Source organism: Scyliorhinus canicula, chromosome 3, assembly GCF_902713615.1.
Source record: "Scyliorhinus canicula chromosome 3, sScyCan1.1, whole genome shotgun sequence".
NCBI lineage: Eukaryota > Metazoa > Chordata > Chondrichthyes > Carcharhiniformes > Scyliorhinidae > Scyliorhinus > Scyliorhinus canicula.
Genome location: NC_052148.1, coordinates 96,770,918 through 96,788,345, shown reverse-complemented (window position 1 = coordinate 96,788,345; position 17,428 = coordinate 96,770,918). Strand labels below are relative to the sequence as shown.

General features: G+C 43.6%; 1 protein-coding gene across 1 annotated transcript in view; it reads right to left on the bottom strand.

Moving 5' to 3' along the window:
• Positions 1-11,188: 11,188 nt before the first annotated feature.
• Positions 11,189-17,428, bottom strand: part of map3k1 (mitogen-activated protein kinase kinase kinase 1, E3 ubiquitin protein ligase) — a 96,497-nt gene continuing 90,257 nt past the window's right edge. Inside the window, 3 exon segments of the mRNA XM_038792961.1 lie at positions 11,189-14,878; positions 16,007-16,138; positions 17,258-17,400. Coding sequence (XP_038648889.1) covers positions 14,732-14,878; positions 16,007-16,138; positions 17,258-17,400 — 422 coding nt within the window. The 3' untranslated portion in view covers positions 11,189-14,731.

Sequence of the window (17,428 nt, the reverse complement as noted above, 5' to 3'; positions counted from 1 at the left end):
AGCCCCAAGTCCTGATAGACCCATAAGATTGTCCTCCCACTTCCATTCTCAATGTTCCTTGGCCCATTTGCTCCTTTGCTCGGAAACTATGGAAGTGAACAATGACTGTAAGTGTCCGATGGGCCCCCTCTAACTCCAGAGGGGACACAAGATCATCGCCACACCCTCACGCTCATTTTCCTAAAAATCTGTGAAAGATATGCAGTGGGATTCTATAGCCCCGGCAACTCCACGAGTGAGGCTCTGCCTCCTCGAGCGATTCTGGATAGTCAACTTTGGCCTCATCTCTCATTTCCGCCAGCCACTGGGGTATTTCAGCTTCTAATGAAGCAAGCTGCCCACCATGCCTCGTCAGTACCTTCTCTCCACACCCACTGGCACCTCACCATACGTTTTCACCACCTCAGCAGTCTTTTCTAGTTTAATTTGGACAGCACCCAGGGTTTCCCCAAACAACATATGTTCTCTGCCACCAATTTCAACTGTTCGTCAAGGTAGATGTTGAATCCCTTTGCCAACACGCTGACTAAAATATCCGCTGTTATTGGAGGCCACTGCTGCAGCCTTCCCCATTTTTTTCCACGGAGGAGCTGTGCAATGTTTCTGAATCGGTCAATGAATTACCTTTTGCGGGCAGTTATTCCCTTTTTTGCAACATTGGAATGGCTTAGAAATCTTGTATACTCCACCAAAAACTTTTTTCTGTGCAAATTTCTAAGAAAACCTGATTGAAAAGGACTTTAAAAATGAGGATCCTGGCAGGTGCTGCATCGTGAGCCACCTCCCCTCACTTGCCACCACCGGAGGTCCAGGAATGTAGATTATCTGAATGGCTATAGATTGAGATAGGGGTATGTGTAACGTAACCTGGGTGTCCTTGTACACCAGTTGCTGTAAGCTTGCAGATGCAGCAGGCAGTGAAGGTGGCAAATGTTATTTTGGCCTTCATAGTGAGAGGATTTGAGTACAGGAGCAGGGACATGTTGCTGCAGTAAATACAGAGCCTTGGTGAGACCACACCTGGAATAGTGTGCCCAGTTTTGATCATATCTGAGAAAGGATGTTCTTCCTATAGAGGTAGTGCAGTGAAGGTTGACCAGACTGATTCCTGGGATGGCAGGACTGGCGTACGAGGAGAGATCAAGTCAATTAGGATTATAGAACATAGAACATAGAACGATACAGCGCAGTACAGGCCCTTCGGCCCTCGATGTTGCACCGACATGGAAAAAATCTAAAGGCCATCTAACCTACACTATGCCCTTATCATCCATATGCTTATCCAATAAATTTTTAAATGCCCTCAATGTTGGCATGTTCACTACTGTTGCAGGTAGGGCATTCCACGGCCTCACCACTCTTTGCGTAAAAAACCCACCTCTGACCTCTGTCCTATATCTATTACCCCTCAATTTAAGGCTATGTCCCCTCGTGCTAGCCACCTCCATCCGCGGGAGAAGGCTCTCGCTGTCCACCCTATCTAACCCTCTGATCATTTTGTATGCCTCTATTAAGTCACCTCTTAACCTTCTTCTCTCTAACGAAAACAACCTCAAGTCCATCAGCCTTTCCTCATAAGATTTTCCCTCCATACCAGGCAACATCCTGGTAAATCTCCTCTGCACCCGTTCCAAAGCTTCCACGTCCTTCCTATAATGAGGCGACCAGAACTGTACGCAATACTCCAAATGCGGCCGTACTAGAGTTTTGTACAACTGCAACATGACCTCATGGCTCCGGAACTCAATCCCTCTACCAATAAAGGCCAACACACCATAGGCCTTCTTCACAACCCTATCAACCTGGGTGGCAACTTTCAGGGATCTATGTACATGGACACCGAGATCCCTCTGCTCATCCACACTACCAAGAATTTTACCATTAGCCAAATATTCCGCATTTCTGTTATTCTTTCCAAAGTGAATCACCTCACACTTCTCCACATTAAACTCCATTTGCCACCTCTCAGCCCAGCTCTGCAGCTTATCTATGTCCCTCTGTAACCTGCAACATCCTTCCGCACTGTCTACAACTCCACCGACTTTAGTGTCGTCTGCAAATTTACTCACCCATCCTTCTGCGCCCTCCTCTAGGTCATTTATAAAAATGACAAACAGCAACGGCCCCAGAACAGATCCTTGTGGTACGCCACTCGTAACTGAACTCCATTCTGAACATTTCCCATCAACTACCACTCTCTGTCTTCTTTCAACTAGCCAATTTCTGATCCACATCTCTAAATCACCCTCAATCCCTAGCCTCCGTATTTTCTGCAATAGACGACCGTGGGGAACCTTATCAAACGCTTTACTGAAATCCATATACACCACATCAACTGCTCTACCCTCGTCTACCTGTTCAGTCACCTTCTCAAAGAACTCGATAAGGTTTGTGAGGCATGACCTACCCTTCACAAAACCATGCTGACTGTCCCTAATCATATTATTCCTATCTAGATGATTATAAATCGTATCTTTTATAATCCTCTCCAAGACTTTACCCACCACAGACGTTAGGCTCACCGGCCTATAGTTACCGGGGTTATCTCTACTCCCCTTCTTGAACAAAGGGACCACATTTGCTATCCTCCAGTCCTCTGGCACTATTCCTGTAGCCAATGATGACCTAAAAATCAAAGCCAAAGGCTCAGCAATCTCTTCCCTGGCTTCCCAGAGAATCCTAGGATAAATCCCATCCGGCCCCGGGGACTTATCTATTTTCACCTTGTCCAGAATTGCCAACACTTCTTCCCTACGCACCTCAATGCCATCTATTCTAATAGCCTGGGTCTCAGCATTCTCCTCCACAATATTATCTTTTTCTTGAGTGAATACTGACGAAAAGTATTCATTTAGTATCTCGCTTATCTCCTCAGCCTCCACACACAACTTCCCACCACTGTCCTTGACTGGCCCTACTCTTACCCTAGTCATTCTTTTATTCCTGACATACCGATAGAAAGCTTTTGGGTTTTCCTTGATCCGACCTGCCAAAGACTTCTCATGTCCCCTCCTTGCTCGTCTCAGCTCTCTCTTTAGATCCTTCCTCGCTTCCTTGTAAATATCAAGCGCCCCAACTGAAACTTCACGCCTCATCTTCACATAGGCCTCCTTCTTCCTCTTAACAAGAGATTCCACTTCTTTGGTAAACCACGGTTCCCTCGCTCGACCCCTTCCTCCCTGCCTGACTGGTACGTACTTATCAAGAACATGCAATAGCTGTTCCTTGAACAAGCTCCACATATCCAGTGTGCCCAACCCTTGCAGCCTACTTCTCCAACCAACACATCCTAAGTCATGTCTAATGGCATCATAATTGCCCTTCCCCCAGCTATAACTCTTGCCCTGCGGGGTATACTTATCCCTTTCCATCACTAACGTAAAGGTCACCGAATTGTGGTCACTGTTTCCAAAGTGCTCACCTACCTCCAGATCTAACACCTGGCCTGGTTCATTACCCAAAACCAAATCCAATGTGGCCTCGCCTCTTGACTGAAAACACGATCCGAGACATCACGTACCCTTGCACCTGGGAGGCAACATACCAAACGTGAGTCTCTCTCGCTCCCACAAAATCTCCTATCTGTGCCCCTGACTATTGAGTCCCCAATTACTAACTCCTTTCCCCCCTTCCCTTCTGAGCAACAGGGACAGACTCCGTGCCAGAGGCCCGTACCCCATGGCTTACCCCTGGTAAGTCGTCCCCCCCACAAGTATCCAAAACGGTATTACTCAGGGGAACGACCGCAGGGGGTCCCTGCACTGACTGCTTCTTCCCAGTCCCTCTTACAGTTACCCATCTATCTCCAGTCTTTGGTGTAACTATTTCCCTGAAGCTCCTATCTATGACCCCCTCTGCCTCCCGAATGATCCGAAGTTCATCCAGCTCAAGCTCCAGGTCCCTAACACGGTTTTTGAGGAGCTGGAGTTGGGTGCACTTCCCACAGATGAAATCAGCAGGGACACTGACGGCGTCCCTCACCTCAAACACTCTGCAGGAGGAGCATTGTACTGCCTTCCCTGACATCACCTCTAGATTTAAAAAATAACAAGAAAAAGAAAGGAAGAGCTTACCTGATATTACCTCAAACCCTGCTCCCGCTCAAAGGTAAGCAAATTTAAAGGCACTCACTCACCTTCACGACAGGCCCCTGCTCCCGCTTCCCAACCACCGTGGGGTGGGGGGGTTGGTTAGAGGAGGAGGTAGGGTGGGAAACACTCACGAAGTGTTTCGGGTTTAACTGTCACTTGCCAACAGCCTCTCCACAAACCACCTTCAACTTAGGCTGACTGCACTGCACGTATGCAAATTTCCCCAGAACAGCTGATCAGTAGCTCTGCTCTGCTGCCCTCTGCTGGATGATTGCCTTCACTCAAACTCCTCGGGTCCCCTTCGCTGATTCACCTTCAACTTAGGCTGACCGCACTGCACGTATGCAAATTTCCCCAGAACAGCTGATCAGTAGCTCTGCTCTGCTGCCCTCTGCTGGATGATTGCCTTCACTCAAACTCCTCGGGTCCCCTTCGCTGATTCACCTTCAACTTAGGCTGACCGCACTGCACGTATGCAAATTTCCCCAGAACAGCTGATCAGTAGCTCTGCTCTGCTGCCCTCTGCTGGATGATTGCCTTCACTCAAACTCCTCGGGTCCCCTTCGCAGATTCACCTTCAACTTAGGCTGACCGCACTGCACGTATGCAAATTTCCCCAGAACAGCTGATCAGTAGCTCTGCTCTGCTGCCCTCTGCTGGATGATTATATTCACGAATGGGGGGCATCTCAGAGAAACCTATACAATTCTACCAAGACTATACAGGGTTAGATGCAGGAATGATGTTCCTGACGCCTGGGGATCATACTCTGAGGATACGAGGCAGACCATTTAGGCCAGATGAGGAGCAATTGCTTCACCTAGAGAGCAGTAATCCTGTGAGATTCTCTACCACAGAACGCAGTTGAGGCCAAAGCATCATTTATTTTCAAGAAGGAGCAGTTAGATATTGCTCTTGGGGCTAAAGCGATCAAAGACTATGAGGGGAAAAGCAGGAACAGGTTACGGAGTTGGATGATCAGCCATGAATGGCAGAGCAGGCTGAAAGGGAGTTATTCCTGCTCCTATTTGCTATGTTAAATAAAGTTGTTTTTGCTTTGGAAAGTTGCTGGGTGGATTTTAGGCACTTGTCCAATGGCAGCGAGAAGAATCACAATTCCTCGACCATTTAGGCAAATTAAAGATGTGTGGAATATGTGACTATGTGACAAAAAGTTTAAAAATAGAAAATTTTATTTTTGTTCTCCAACTTCAGTTTGATTATCAGTACAAGGGACTCTGGATCAAGCCACATGTCAACAATGCTGGCTCAACTCTTCAAGAAGTCTTGCAACACCAGGTTAAAGTTCAACAGGTTTGTTTCGAATCACTAGCTTTTGGCGTCCTGCTCCTTTCTCAGGTAAGAGGTAGGAAGTCAAAGACGCAAGACAATACTTTGAATGCGACTCTAAGTCTTTGCAGGTGCAGACAGAATAATTGGAGAGATGGATAATCACAGGTTAAAGAGGTGTAAATTGTCTCAAGCCAGGACAGTTGGTAGGATTTTGCAAGCCCAAGCCAGATGGTGGGGGGTGAATGTAATGCGACATGAATCCCAGGTCCCGGTTGAGGCCGCACTCACGTGTGCGGAACTTGGCTAAATTTTTCTGCTCGGCAATTCTGCGTTGTCGCGCGTCCTGAAGGCCATCTTGGAGAATGCTTACCCGAAGATCAGAGGCTGAATGCCCTTGACTGCTGAAGTGTTCCCCGACTGGAAGGTGACATTCCTGCTTGGCGATAGTCACGCGATGTCCTTTCATCCGTTGTCGCAGTGCAGAATGGACATCGTGCGACAACTGTCCTGGCTTGAGACAATTCACATCTCTTTAACCTGTGATTAACCCTCTCTCCAGTTGCTCCGTCTGGACCTGAAAAGATTTAATTACCTGCAAAGACTCGCATTCAAAGCATTGTCTTGCATCTTTGACGTCGTCTTTATATAGGTTTCTGGAACCTACTTCTTCATTCACCCGAGGAAGAGGCAGTGCTCCGAAAACTAGTGATTAGAAACAAACCTGTTGGACTTTAACCTGGTGTTGTAAGACTTCTTAAAGCGCTCACCCCAGTCTAACGCCGGCATCGCCACTTCATCAACTCTTCAATGCAGTGTTTCTCCCAGGACTTAACAATACCCCCAAGTACTGGCAAAATAAATAGATTCCTCTGTTTGCGCGGCCTACATTACTTGGTCTCGCGTACTACAATAAACTCTAATTGATGTTCCATTCTTTATTTATTTAGAAAAAAAATTTAGAGTACCCAATTCATTTTTTCTAATTAAGGGGCAATTTAGCGTGGCCAATCCACCTACCCTGCACATCTTTGGGTTGTGGGGGTGAAACCCATGCAAACACGGGGAGAATGTGCAAACTCCACATGGACAGTGACCCAGAGCCGGGATCGAAGCTGGGATCTCGGCACCGTGAGACTGCAGTGCTACCACTGCGCCACCGTGCTGCCCTATGCTCCATTCTTTATAACAAAGCAAAGCAGGTAACTTTACAGAAATATTTGTGCCCTTTGGACCCAGAGGAGCAGTCACTGCTACATAGCAATAGATGGACGTGAGCACCAGCCCCCACCTTGGGGACTACAGTCTAGCCTGCCAATTTTATTTGCCCTTGGCACTGGCAAAGCAGACTGCCAATCAATTTGCTGACTTTCTTCAAGCAAGAGCTGGACTTGTAGTACTAGTCAATCATCTAAAGTCCTTATGCATCCGAGTAACAGATTCCTTACCCCAATGCCCAAATGTAGATTATGATTGAAAATAGTAAATAGGGACAATCCTATCACAGGTCCCTTCAGGAGTGACCAGAAAATTCGATTACATTGGGTGAAAATACAGTCCTGAAATTTGCCTAAATTGTAAGAATTCATTAGTAATCAGTAAAGTGATGGAAGGTGTCATTAGCAACAGCGCTATTAAGCAGCACTTATTCATCAATAACCCACACACTGACACTCGTGTTCTGCCAGGGCCACAGCTTTGAAATTCAGCTGTTTCATCTATTTTAGAACCAAAGTTGTAACGAGATTAGGAGCCAAGGGGAGAGCGACTATCCTTGACATCATGGCAGCATTTGACCGAGTGTGGCATCAAGGAGCCTTAGCAAAACTGGAATCAATGGGAATTGGGGGAAACCCCTCTGCTGGTTGGAGTCATGCCTAGCACAAAGAAAGAATGTTGCGGTGATTGAATCATCTTAGTTTCAGGACATCATTGCAGGAGTTCCTCAGGTACGGTCCTGGGCCCAACCATATTCAGCAGTGGCATCAGACTTTCCTTCCATTAGGACAGAAGTGGGGATGTTTTCTGATGACTGCGCAATGTTCAGCACAATTCGCAACTCCACTTATACTGAAACAGTTCATGTCTAAATACAGCAAGACCTAGACAATAGTGCAGCTAACAAACACTCAAGAAACTCGATACCATCCACGACAAGGCAGTCTACTTGATTGTTTGTGGAAGGGATAACATTCAATTCCTCCACCACTTTGACAACGGTAGCAGCAGTGTGTACCATCTACAAGAAGCACTGTAGGAACTCACAAAGGCTTCTTTGGCAGCACCTTCCAAACCCACAACCGCTACCATCTAGAAGGACATGGGTGGCAGATACCTGGTGCACCACCTGTATCCCGTCCAAGTCACTCACCATCCTGACTTCAGACCTACAGTTCAGGGACCGCAGCCGTTCAACGCAGCAGCTCATCACCACCTTAGAGGGCAACAAATGCTGGCCTAGCCAGCGATGCCAAGCATCCTGTAAATGAATTTTTACAAATTTGTAGATTAGGAGTGGCTGCAAATTTTAATCCTTACTGAGAGGGTAATTGCTTTGTGGGCATATTTTATGTTTTTTGGGGAAGTGATACCTTTGAGAAGTCATTTGTTTCTGACATGTTACAAAAGTGCAGCAAAACAGAGTAAGCACAGCCCCTTAAGAGTGTGCCCATATCAACAATTAATGAATTTAACGTTCAAGCATTTAAACTCAGTTGATTTGTACATTCATCGTTGGTGGTCTTATTGCAGTGGTTGTGTCCCTACCTTTGGGTGAGAAGCTCTGGCTTCAAGTCTCGCACCAAAGGTCTGTACATGATCCGGTTCAATGGGCTGATAAGCAGCCAGGAATCCTTTAATCATTCAGCACTATTCCCCAAAGGGGAAAAAAAGGGTGAAGATATTCAATAAAACATTCAAAAATGTGCAACTTAACGCACACTCAGAAATGTGCAACTTCAAGAGTGTACTGCCAAAATTCCATCAGCACATCTCCTGTCCCACCAGGGGCGACAACACTCTTGACCACTACTACTCAAAAATCAAGGGCCTACCGTTCCATTACCCGACCACACTTTGGGAAATCAGACCATAAGACGGTGCTCCTTCTCCCGGCATACAAGCAGATACTCAAGTGGGAGAATCCAGCTAAGAAGGTCATGCAGTGCTGGTCCGAGAAAACAGAAGAGCTCTTACGTGACTGTTATAGAGATAGTGGACTGGTCCATATTTAAGAACTCAGCGACCAACTTAAATGAGTATGCCACCACCGCCACTTCATCAGCAAATGTGTAGACGACTGCGTGCCAAAAAAGCAGTACATACGTACCCCGGCGCACGCACCATGGCTCAATTGCAAGATTGACTCCCTACTGAAGGACAGGTCTGAGGCGTTCAAGTCAGACGACCCTGACCTATACAAGAAATCCAGGTACGACCTCCGCAAAGCCATCCGAGATGCCGAGAGAGAATATCAGGCCAAGCTAGAGTCACAGAATAGCATTACAGACTCTCGCTGGTTGTGGCAAGGCCTAAACAACATAACAGGCTACAAAGCAAAGCCGAGCAGTATCTCCAGCAGCAGCGCACCCCTCCCTGATGAACTCAATGCATTCTATGCTTGGTTCAAGCAGGAAACCAACAAACCACTATCGAGTGCCCCAGCAGCCCATAACTCACCCATACCCACCACCACAGCTTCCAAAGTCAGATCGGCCTTCCTGAAAGTGAATCCTCGGAAGGAGACGGACCCGGAAGGGATCCCTGGTCGTGCACTCAGAGCCTGCGCATGCCAGCTGGCAGAGGTGTTCGTGGACATCTTTAACCTGTCTCTACTCTGAGGTTCCCACCTGCTTCAAGAAGACCATCATCATACCGGTGCCAAAGAACCACCAGGCAACATGCCTCAATGACAACCATCCAATGGCCCTGACTTCAGTCGTAATGAAGTGCTTCGAGAGGTTGGTCATGAAGCGCATCACCTCCATACTCTCAGAACACCTTGATCCATTGCAATTCGCATACTGCCGCAACCGGTCAACAGCAGACGCCATTTCCCTGGCCCTACACTCAACCCTAGAGCATCTAGACAACAAGGACTCCTACATCAAACTCCTATCAGAGTCCATAGCCCCCTATGGGCTCTATGTACTACGTTTAGTTGCGTCAGGCTGAGCCTTGCGCGGAGGTGGAGTTGACCCCATGCAGTGCTTCGCTTCAGAGTCACCATCCTACTTCAATCTCCAGGTCCTCCTCCCATTACTTTCTTGTTGCGTCCAGTATGGTGTGGCCCTTTCTACCAGCCGGTCATACATGTCACTACAGTTCCCTTTATCTAGACTGCTTGTGTCCAGTAACTCTTCCAGTAATGTCTGCCGTGGCAGTTGTGGATATGTCCTCGTCTCCTTTCGTAGGAAGTTTTTGAATTGCAGGTACCTTAGCTCGTTCCCCCTGGCTAGCTGGAATTTCGGTCAGGTCGTCCATTGTTGTGATCCTGCCATTCGTGTATAGGTCCCTGACTATCAGTGTCCCTCCGTCCTGTCCCCACTTTTTAAAGGTGGTGTCAGTCAGCACTAGTGTGAACCTATGGTTGTTGCAGATGGGAGCTTTGTCCGACATTTTGGTCAGGCCAAATTGCTGCCGTAGTTGGTTCCAGGACTGGAGAGTGGATATCATCACCGGGCTGCAGGAGTGTTTTTTGGGTGGGAATGGGAGTGCCACCGTGGCGAGGGCCCGGTGGGAGGTCCCCACGCAGGAGGCCTCTTCCGCGCACACCCACTCGGCTTCTGGCTCCTTGATCCATCCCCTTATTCGCTCGGCCGTCGCCGCCCAGTGGTAGAATTGTAAGTTTGGGAGGGCTAACCCCCCTGGATTTTGCTTTTTGTAGGACCTTCTTTGGGATCCTAGCATTCTTCCCCACCCCATACGAACACCATGATTAGTTTGTCTAGTGCTTTGAAAAAGGCTTTGGGGATGGATCCAAGTAGGAAGAATTACCTGGACAGCACGTTCATTTTGATTATCTGGACTCTTCCCGCAAGGGAAAGTGGGAGTGTGTTCCATCTTTGCAGGTCCTTTTTACTTCCTCTGTCAGACTGGTGAGGTTCCATTTGTGGATCCCTTTTACAGTCATGGGCTATTTGGATCCCCAGGTAGCAGAATTTGTGTCGGGTTTGTTTAAATGGCAGCCCCTTTAGTGCTGCCCCCCCCCCCCCCCCCCCCCCCCCCTGTGGGTGTACTGGGAAGATCTCGCTTTTGCTCATATTGAGTTTGTAGCCCGAGAAGGCACCAAACTCTTTCAGGAGTGCGATGATTCCATCTATGCTGCTTTGTGGGTCCGAAATGTAGAGGACCAGGTCATCTGCATAGAGTGAGACTCTGCCAGCCCTTTGGATCCCCCTCCAGCTTTTTGCTGCGCGGAGAACAATTGCTAATGGTTCGATCACTGGAGCTAACAGCAGCGGGGACAGTGGGCATCCTTGTCTGGTGCCCCTGTACATCTGGAAGTATCGGGAGTTGGTGTTGTTGGTCTGTACGCTCGCCATGGGAGCGTTGTATAGGAGTTTTACCCAGGAGGTGAACCCTGTTCCAAGCCCAAACCGCTTTATTCCCTTTTCTTCCCATGTACTTAATGATCTGTTGAGCTGCTCGCAGAAAAATACTTTTCACTGTACCTCGGTACACATGACAATAAACAAATCCAATCCAATCCAACCCAACTTTGTTTTTAACCCACTGATCCTGGATGTTATTTTTTCCTATATTGAGCATGCAGCATGACTGGCCAGTAAAAAACAACAAACCACAAATTGTTTCAAAAAACACCTTTTATTTACTAGAAAGACAAAAACACCGAAATAGGTCCAAATTAGGCTATAAAATGGTTTCAAAATGGGGTAAAAATTTCAATAATTAAAATATTTGATATATTTAAAATTACAAAGGATACATTTAACCAATCTTCCAACCCAGAGATTTTTTTTTTTAAATTTGCTTGCACAGTAAGGTGCTAATAGAAGTTAGCCCTTAAGCCCTGGAAGTTTTAGAAATTACAGTCACATAGCAAATATAGTTTCACTGTGAAAGTGTACTTTGGTAGAAGAAAACTATAGGACACCTGAGGTAGTAGAAACTGGAATAAAACAGCAGTAGACGTTATTTACAATTTAAGAAGTACCAAATAACATAATAGGAACAGCACAAATAATTACATATTACATTTCAGTCCAGCTCTGATCCAAAGAAAAAAGAATATTACATCACATATGCATAAAATAAAAAAAGAAAATTACACAAAATACATCACATTTACCAGCAAGCTGAGGGAAATGCAAACAATCCCAAATAAAACGCATCTTGATAATAAAACGCATCAACTTATTAAACAAGCCAGATGCCAAGATCTACAAAGTAATACTGATTAGCCGAGGTTCATCAGTTTAATGCTTTTGTCAGAAATGGTGAAAATTTGACAAAAACATTTCCAGTATAAATGGCAAGAGTGCATAATTTAAAGCTCAAGGAAAATAAACACTTCATCAAAAAAAACTTATTGACTTGAAAGAACCACAAAATATGATCCAGGTTGCCAATAAATTAAGGAGTCACTGCTATGAAGGACGCTACAAACTGTACACCTTTAACTCTTCAAGCAATAACAGCACCTTTTAAACCAATGAGGAATGTGATACAATATTAAAACATTCTTTTAAAAAAATTAACATCTATACTTTGAGGGTTTCACATTATAACAGTTTTTTAAAAAAAAAACTGAATCAACATGGGGACAGAAACCCCTTATTTCATGTATATCAATTTGACATGAATATTTTAATTTGCTAGATTTGCCACAAAGTGGAAATAACAAGTATTAAAAATCTGTAAATACAGTCAGACTTATTGCTGGAAGAGTTAAAATTCCCAAACTAAAACGTCTAAAGGATGCAGGCTTTTACAGCTAACCAATTCACAACACTTACAAAATACTTGGATTCAACTAAATAAAAAGTCAAAGCAAAATGCTGTTTTCCTTCAGTACTACAAAAGCATAAGTAACTGAAATCTAGACTGGGCATATGAATAGGTCAATTAGAATTTATCTTTCTGCTGAAAAAGATACATGATACAAATTATTTCATTTTTAATTTCTTTTCAATACAATATATTTCACATACAACAATATGTATTTGTCCTTTCTTTACTCATCTTCACGTGAAGACATAACATTTGAAAACCATAAAGCAGCAGGAGGGGTTACCTCAGGTCCACATTTCAGGACATGCCATTAAAGTGATGTCTAATTCAAACTTTACACTCCCCTTATCCTTAAGTTTAAGGAAATAAGAGATGATAGAAACACCAATCAAAATATTACATGCGGTTTTGAAACATGCTTGCAATTCAACTTGGTTTCTCAGAATAACGCAGGAAGTTACATCTATCCAAATTAGCAAACTTCTAAATAATTATTCAGTAAAGAGGACCAATTGGATTAAAATAGTCAGTCAAAGAATTGCAATGATACAACAATTTTGTTATACGGCAACAGTGAGTTAAGCCTTTTGCTGAAGGAAAACTGCAAATTAAGCTTTGAACACATTTTTGCTGTTCTATTTGTTTTGTTAAAAGTAGAGTAGAGACAATAAGACTTTCTTGCAAAGATTCCAGGATTTTATATCAGCAAACAAAAGTGAAATTCAACTGATTAAAACATTTATGCTTTGAAGTTGAATAGAAGGTTTCAAAAGTAGTAGCACAAATGAAACCACAGCAGGTTCCGTCTGGCATGGCTCTTGCTTAACATTAATCAACTGGAACTGAACAACAGGTTTAAAACAGCAGGCACTACTCTAAAAGTTCTATAACGGGAATAGTGATGGTACGAACACTGGAATTGTAAAGGTAATCTGTTCAGCATCTTACAAGAAATAGTACACATCCTCAAAAAACTGTAAAAAATTCAGTAACTTTGTAACTCAAATCAGCTGAATTATGGCAAAACAGTTTTACAAATACATATTTTGAAAATAAGTTTCACAAACCCTTCCCTGAATATTAAAACAATTTAAGCCATAAGTGTATACCACAGAATTCCTTTCAATTACAACAGTTAGTAAAATAACCCGTTCATTAAAACTGGACAAAAATACAGCAGGCACCTTTGTAGTAAATTGTCCAATCAGCTTAGATGTTATTCTAATTTCACCGTCTTCCACAATGAAAGCCGTATAATCAAGTACCCAAGTGGACAGTTGATCGTGTTAAAGGGTAGAGCTTCTGCCTGGTTGTGTTGGTTTTCTCAAGAACAATTTGTTCAAAAATCAGCCAAACAAGCACAAAAGATCAAGAAATTTTAAATGAAAATAGAATTTCCATGACCTTTGTGCTAGTTTATGAATCATGCTCGAAATTCTGGTTCACAAAACTGGCTATACCTGTAGATCAAATTAATCATCCTACACATTCTGCTATATGTGTGCTCCCACTTGTGGGCCTTCACAGAGACCCTTAAAATTAAGCTTTCTTGTACTGCAAGGATACTCAATAGGCATTTAAGAAACAGACTACACTACACCAATGGAACTAGCAAAATGTTTGTCTAATTGTTTCAGTAATTGAAAATCAAGTTACTTAAAGGTGGTGGGTGGACACTTCTCAACTTCTAAACCCATTTTCAGCTGTATTAACAAAACTGCAGCAGGAATACATTTTAATACAAGAAAACAATTTATGAATGTTGCGTGATCGAATATGTAAATGAGTTGAGTGGAAACTTTGGAAAACTAGCGCAATTTTTGTCGAGACTGTCAACGGTGTCCAAAGCGGAAACTCAACCCAAAAACATCTCAGTATTAAACCAAGAAAAAAAAACCTTCTTCAGAATCATTTTGTAAATAAGAAATTTAAGAGGGAGAATCTGGCAATTTTAATATATCCACAGTTTTACTTCTGAAACATACAGACCGTAAAGAGTGGCCATTTTTCAAAAAATGCAAAAACTAAAAGGAGCCCCTTAGCTGCTTTTATTTGCCCCTGATGGAATAATGTTCTTCCCAACTGCCCCACAGCTTTCAACTGGCAGATCCAAGTATATTTCTGATCAATAAGGCACAATTTTTTATAAGCAAGAACAAAGCATTTGCGTACTACTTTGAAAGTACAAATCCATGCGCCTGTGTGAGACAGCTGTTTATTGAGACACAGGCTCCTTTTGGCCTTTGCTACTTTTATTTCAAACCTGAGGCCAGTTCACCCATTTATACAGAACCACAGTGCATTGCAGGACAACACTCAGGCATTTTCTTTGTTTCAGTAGTTTTGTCTTGCACAGCTTCTATTTGCAATTGTATCCATTACCACGTTCGGAAGACTGGATGTTTCAGAAGCTCCCGTGATGGTGGTCTATCCTGGGGCTGAAGTTCCAAGCACCGGAGAGCCACATCACGCAATGCCGGGGATAAATGGTTTGGAATTGACGGGGCACTCGTTGCACTGGCAATCTATTGAAATTTGAGATGATACAATAGCTGTAAATAATGACTAGTATGCAATATGAGGGGCAAATCCAACTGCAACAACCACCAGCTTTTCCTTAACACCCTGTGCAAATTATACTGACAAATAGTATTTAAACTGTAACTTTCAGCAAGTGAATTCTATACAAATTTAAATATCTTAACAGTCCAATCCTCTATTTCAGGGGTGGGCAAACTACGGCCCACGGGCTGCATGCGGCCCGACAAAGGTTTTTATGCGGCCAGCCAATGAGGTGCCCGGAATCATAACCGGCATTTTTGAAAAGCCGCCGGGGAAAAGCTGAAGTAAATGCGCTTATTCAATAAGCGCATTTACTTCAGCGGCTTTTCCCCGGCGGCTTTTCAAAAATGCCAGTTATGATTCCGGGCACCTCATTGGCGGGCCGCATAAAAACGCACGTAGTGGGGTGGATGAGTGGGGCTGTCTCATTGGTCGGTTTAGTTGGGTGTGCGACCAATAGGAGTCCAGGTTACAAACAATAAGCCTTATTATTGTTTGTAACCTGGACTCCTATTGGTCGCACACCCAACGAAACCGACCAATAAGGCAGCCCCACTCATCCACCCCACTACGCGCGTTTTTATCGTTGACTCGGCTAGGCTGTGCTTCTGTCAGTGTTAAGGATCAGCACAAGCAACTTGACACCTGATTTCAACAAACTGGTAAATGACTGCAGTCAGATGCATCATTCTCATTGACATTGTTCTGTTACTTACTGAGTTACTTTGTTTTTCAAATAAATGTGCTTTTTTTTCTTTAAAGACCTTTTATTTTGGCTATTTAAAATATTAATTATTTTACTTAATATACTATGCGGCCCTTTAAAATTGTGAATTTCTGAATGTGGCCCTTGCACGGAAAAGTTTGCCCACCCCTGCTCTATTTGATTGAGCATTATTGTCCTTTCCTCCCATTGTTTCAAAATGTATTTTACTCAGTACAACTTGTTAAAACGGATACAGGTTCATCTATTGTGGGTTTGTAATATAACAATTCTCAACACACAAAACATACTACTGCAATAAAATGTACACTTTCTAAAACATAACATTTCTTCAATATTTAAGCTGGATAACTTTCCATAAACCTACCTTAAATATTAGAGCAAGGTGATTAGAGTGCTTCTCTGCATTCCACGGAGGTTTGGCACAGGCCATCTCTATAATAACACAACCAACACTCCACACGTCACAGCTTCTGCCATATTGCTGGCCTCGTAACACCTAAAGAGAAAATAAAAAGGATTGGGATCAATGCAGAATGATGGAGGAAAGCAGAAAATGAAAAACCTATTATTACCACGAGCAAAGCATTTAAGATATAAAACATCGCAAGATGAAGAAAAAAAAAATCCCTTATCCCCAACTCAACCATTTTTTGTACAAGGCAGTTAACTACCACTGTCAATGAATTGAGAGAGGGAAGGGGTTAGGCATGTGGATGTGGAGCCTGGGACAGGATCAATGACATACAATGAAATGCATTTACAATTATACTCCCATAGACTTAATCCAACTATTTTTAGAAGCATTATTGTCCTCCAAAATTGTTTAAAATTTGCTTTAAAATGTTATTTTCCCCACACAGGTTAGAGGAATCCCAAGCTGTCACTTAGGATCACATTCAAGTGCTCCAATAATCAGAGCAGAGGCAAAACATTGAAATAAGATTAGCCATTTTAGAAGAAACAAATTTAAAATGGCTTCATCTTTCCTCTTTGAAATAAATTTGGATTATTTCAAGCTTTGTTGTGTTTCTCACTGCGATTAAGGTGTGGAAACAATAAATGCTGACAAGGGGAATAGACTCGCAGGGTGCAGTAAGGGAGGCATTGAGAGAAATCGCTGTTGCTCTGTACCACTATTACACAATCCTGCTAGCTTTCTCATGAGACACATCAGTTGATTTGGTCATGGGTCACAATCTGCTCATGGAATAAGTGGTGCGTGCAAGAAAGATATTCAGAATAAAGAAAAGGAAGAGCAAGATATAGCAAAAGGGGGAAAACATGTCAAAGCAAATACAGTCTGCTCTCCAAATAAGGATCTATTCGACAATTTTCCAAAGTTCAAAATGCACAAACGTTTCTGCAATATTGACTCAATCTGTAAAAATGGATCTGAGAGAGGGAAAATCTTGAACACTAAGATTTTCAACCTGCAACTTTTCTTGCAATTGTCCTAAAGTCAATGCAGGCTACCACCACTGTATTTAAACTTTACTTTATGCAAGGACAGCAAAGCTAAAAAAACAAAACAATATCTAGTGCGTATAGGTGAGTAAATGACTGGACAAAAGCAGAATGAATATTGAAGCATAATAAAGTTCACAGCCCATCTTACCTCGGGTGCCATGAATGCAATAGTTCCCAACAGCTGCCCTTGAAATTCGCCTGCACCTGTGCCTTTTGATGCCAACCTGGCTGCAGCTCCAAAGTCTGCTATTCTTAGCCGCTGTCCTGTACTGTCAATTAGCAGATTGGCACCTAGGAAACCAAATACTGCATGTTGGTA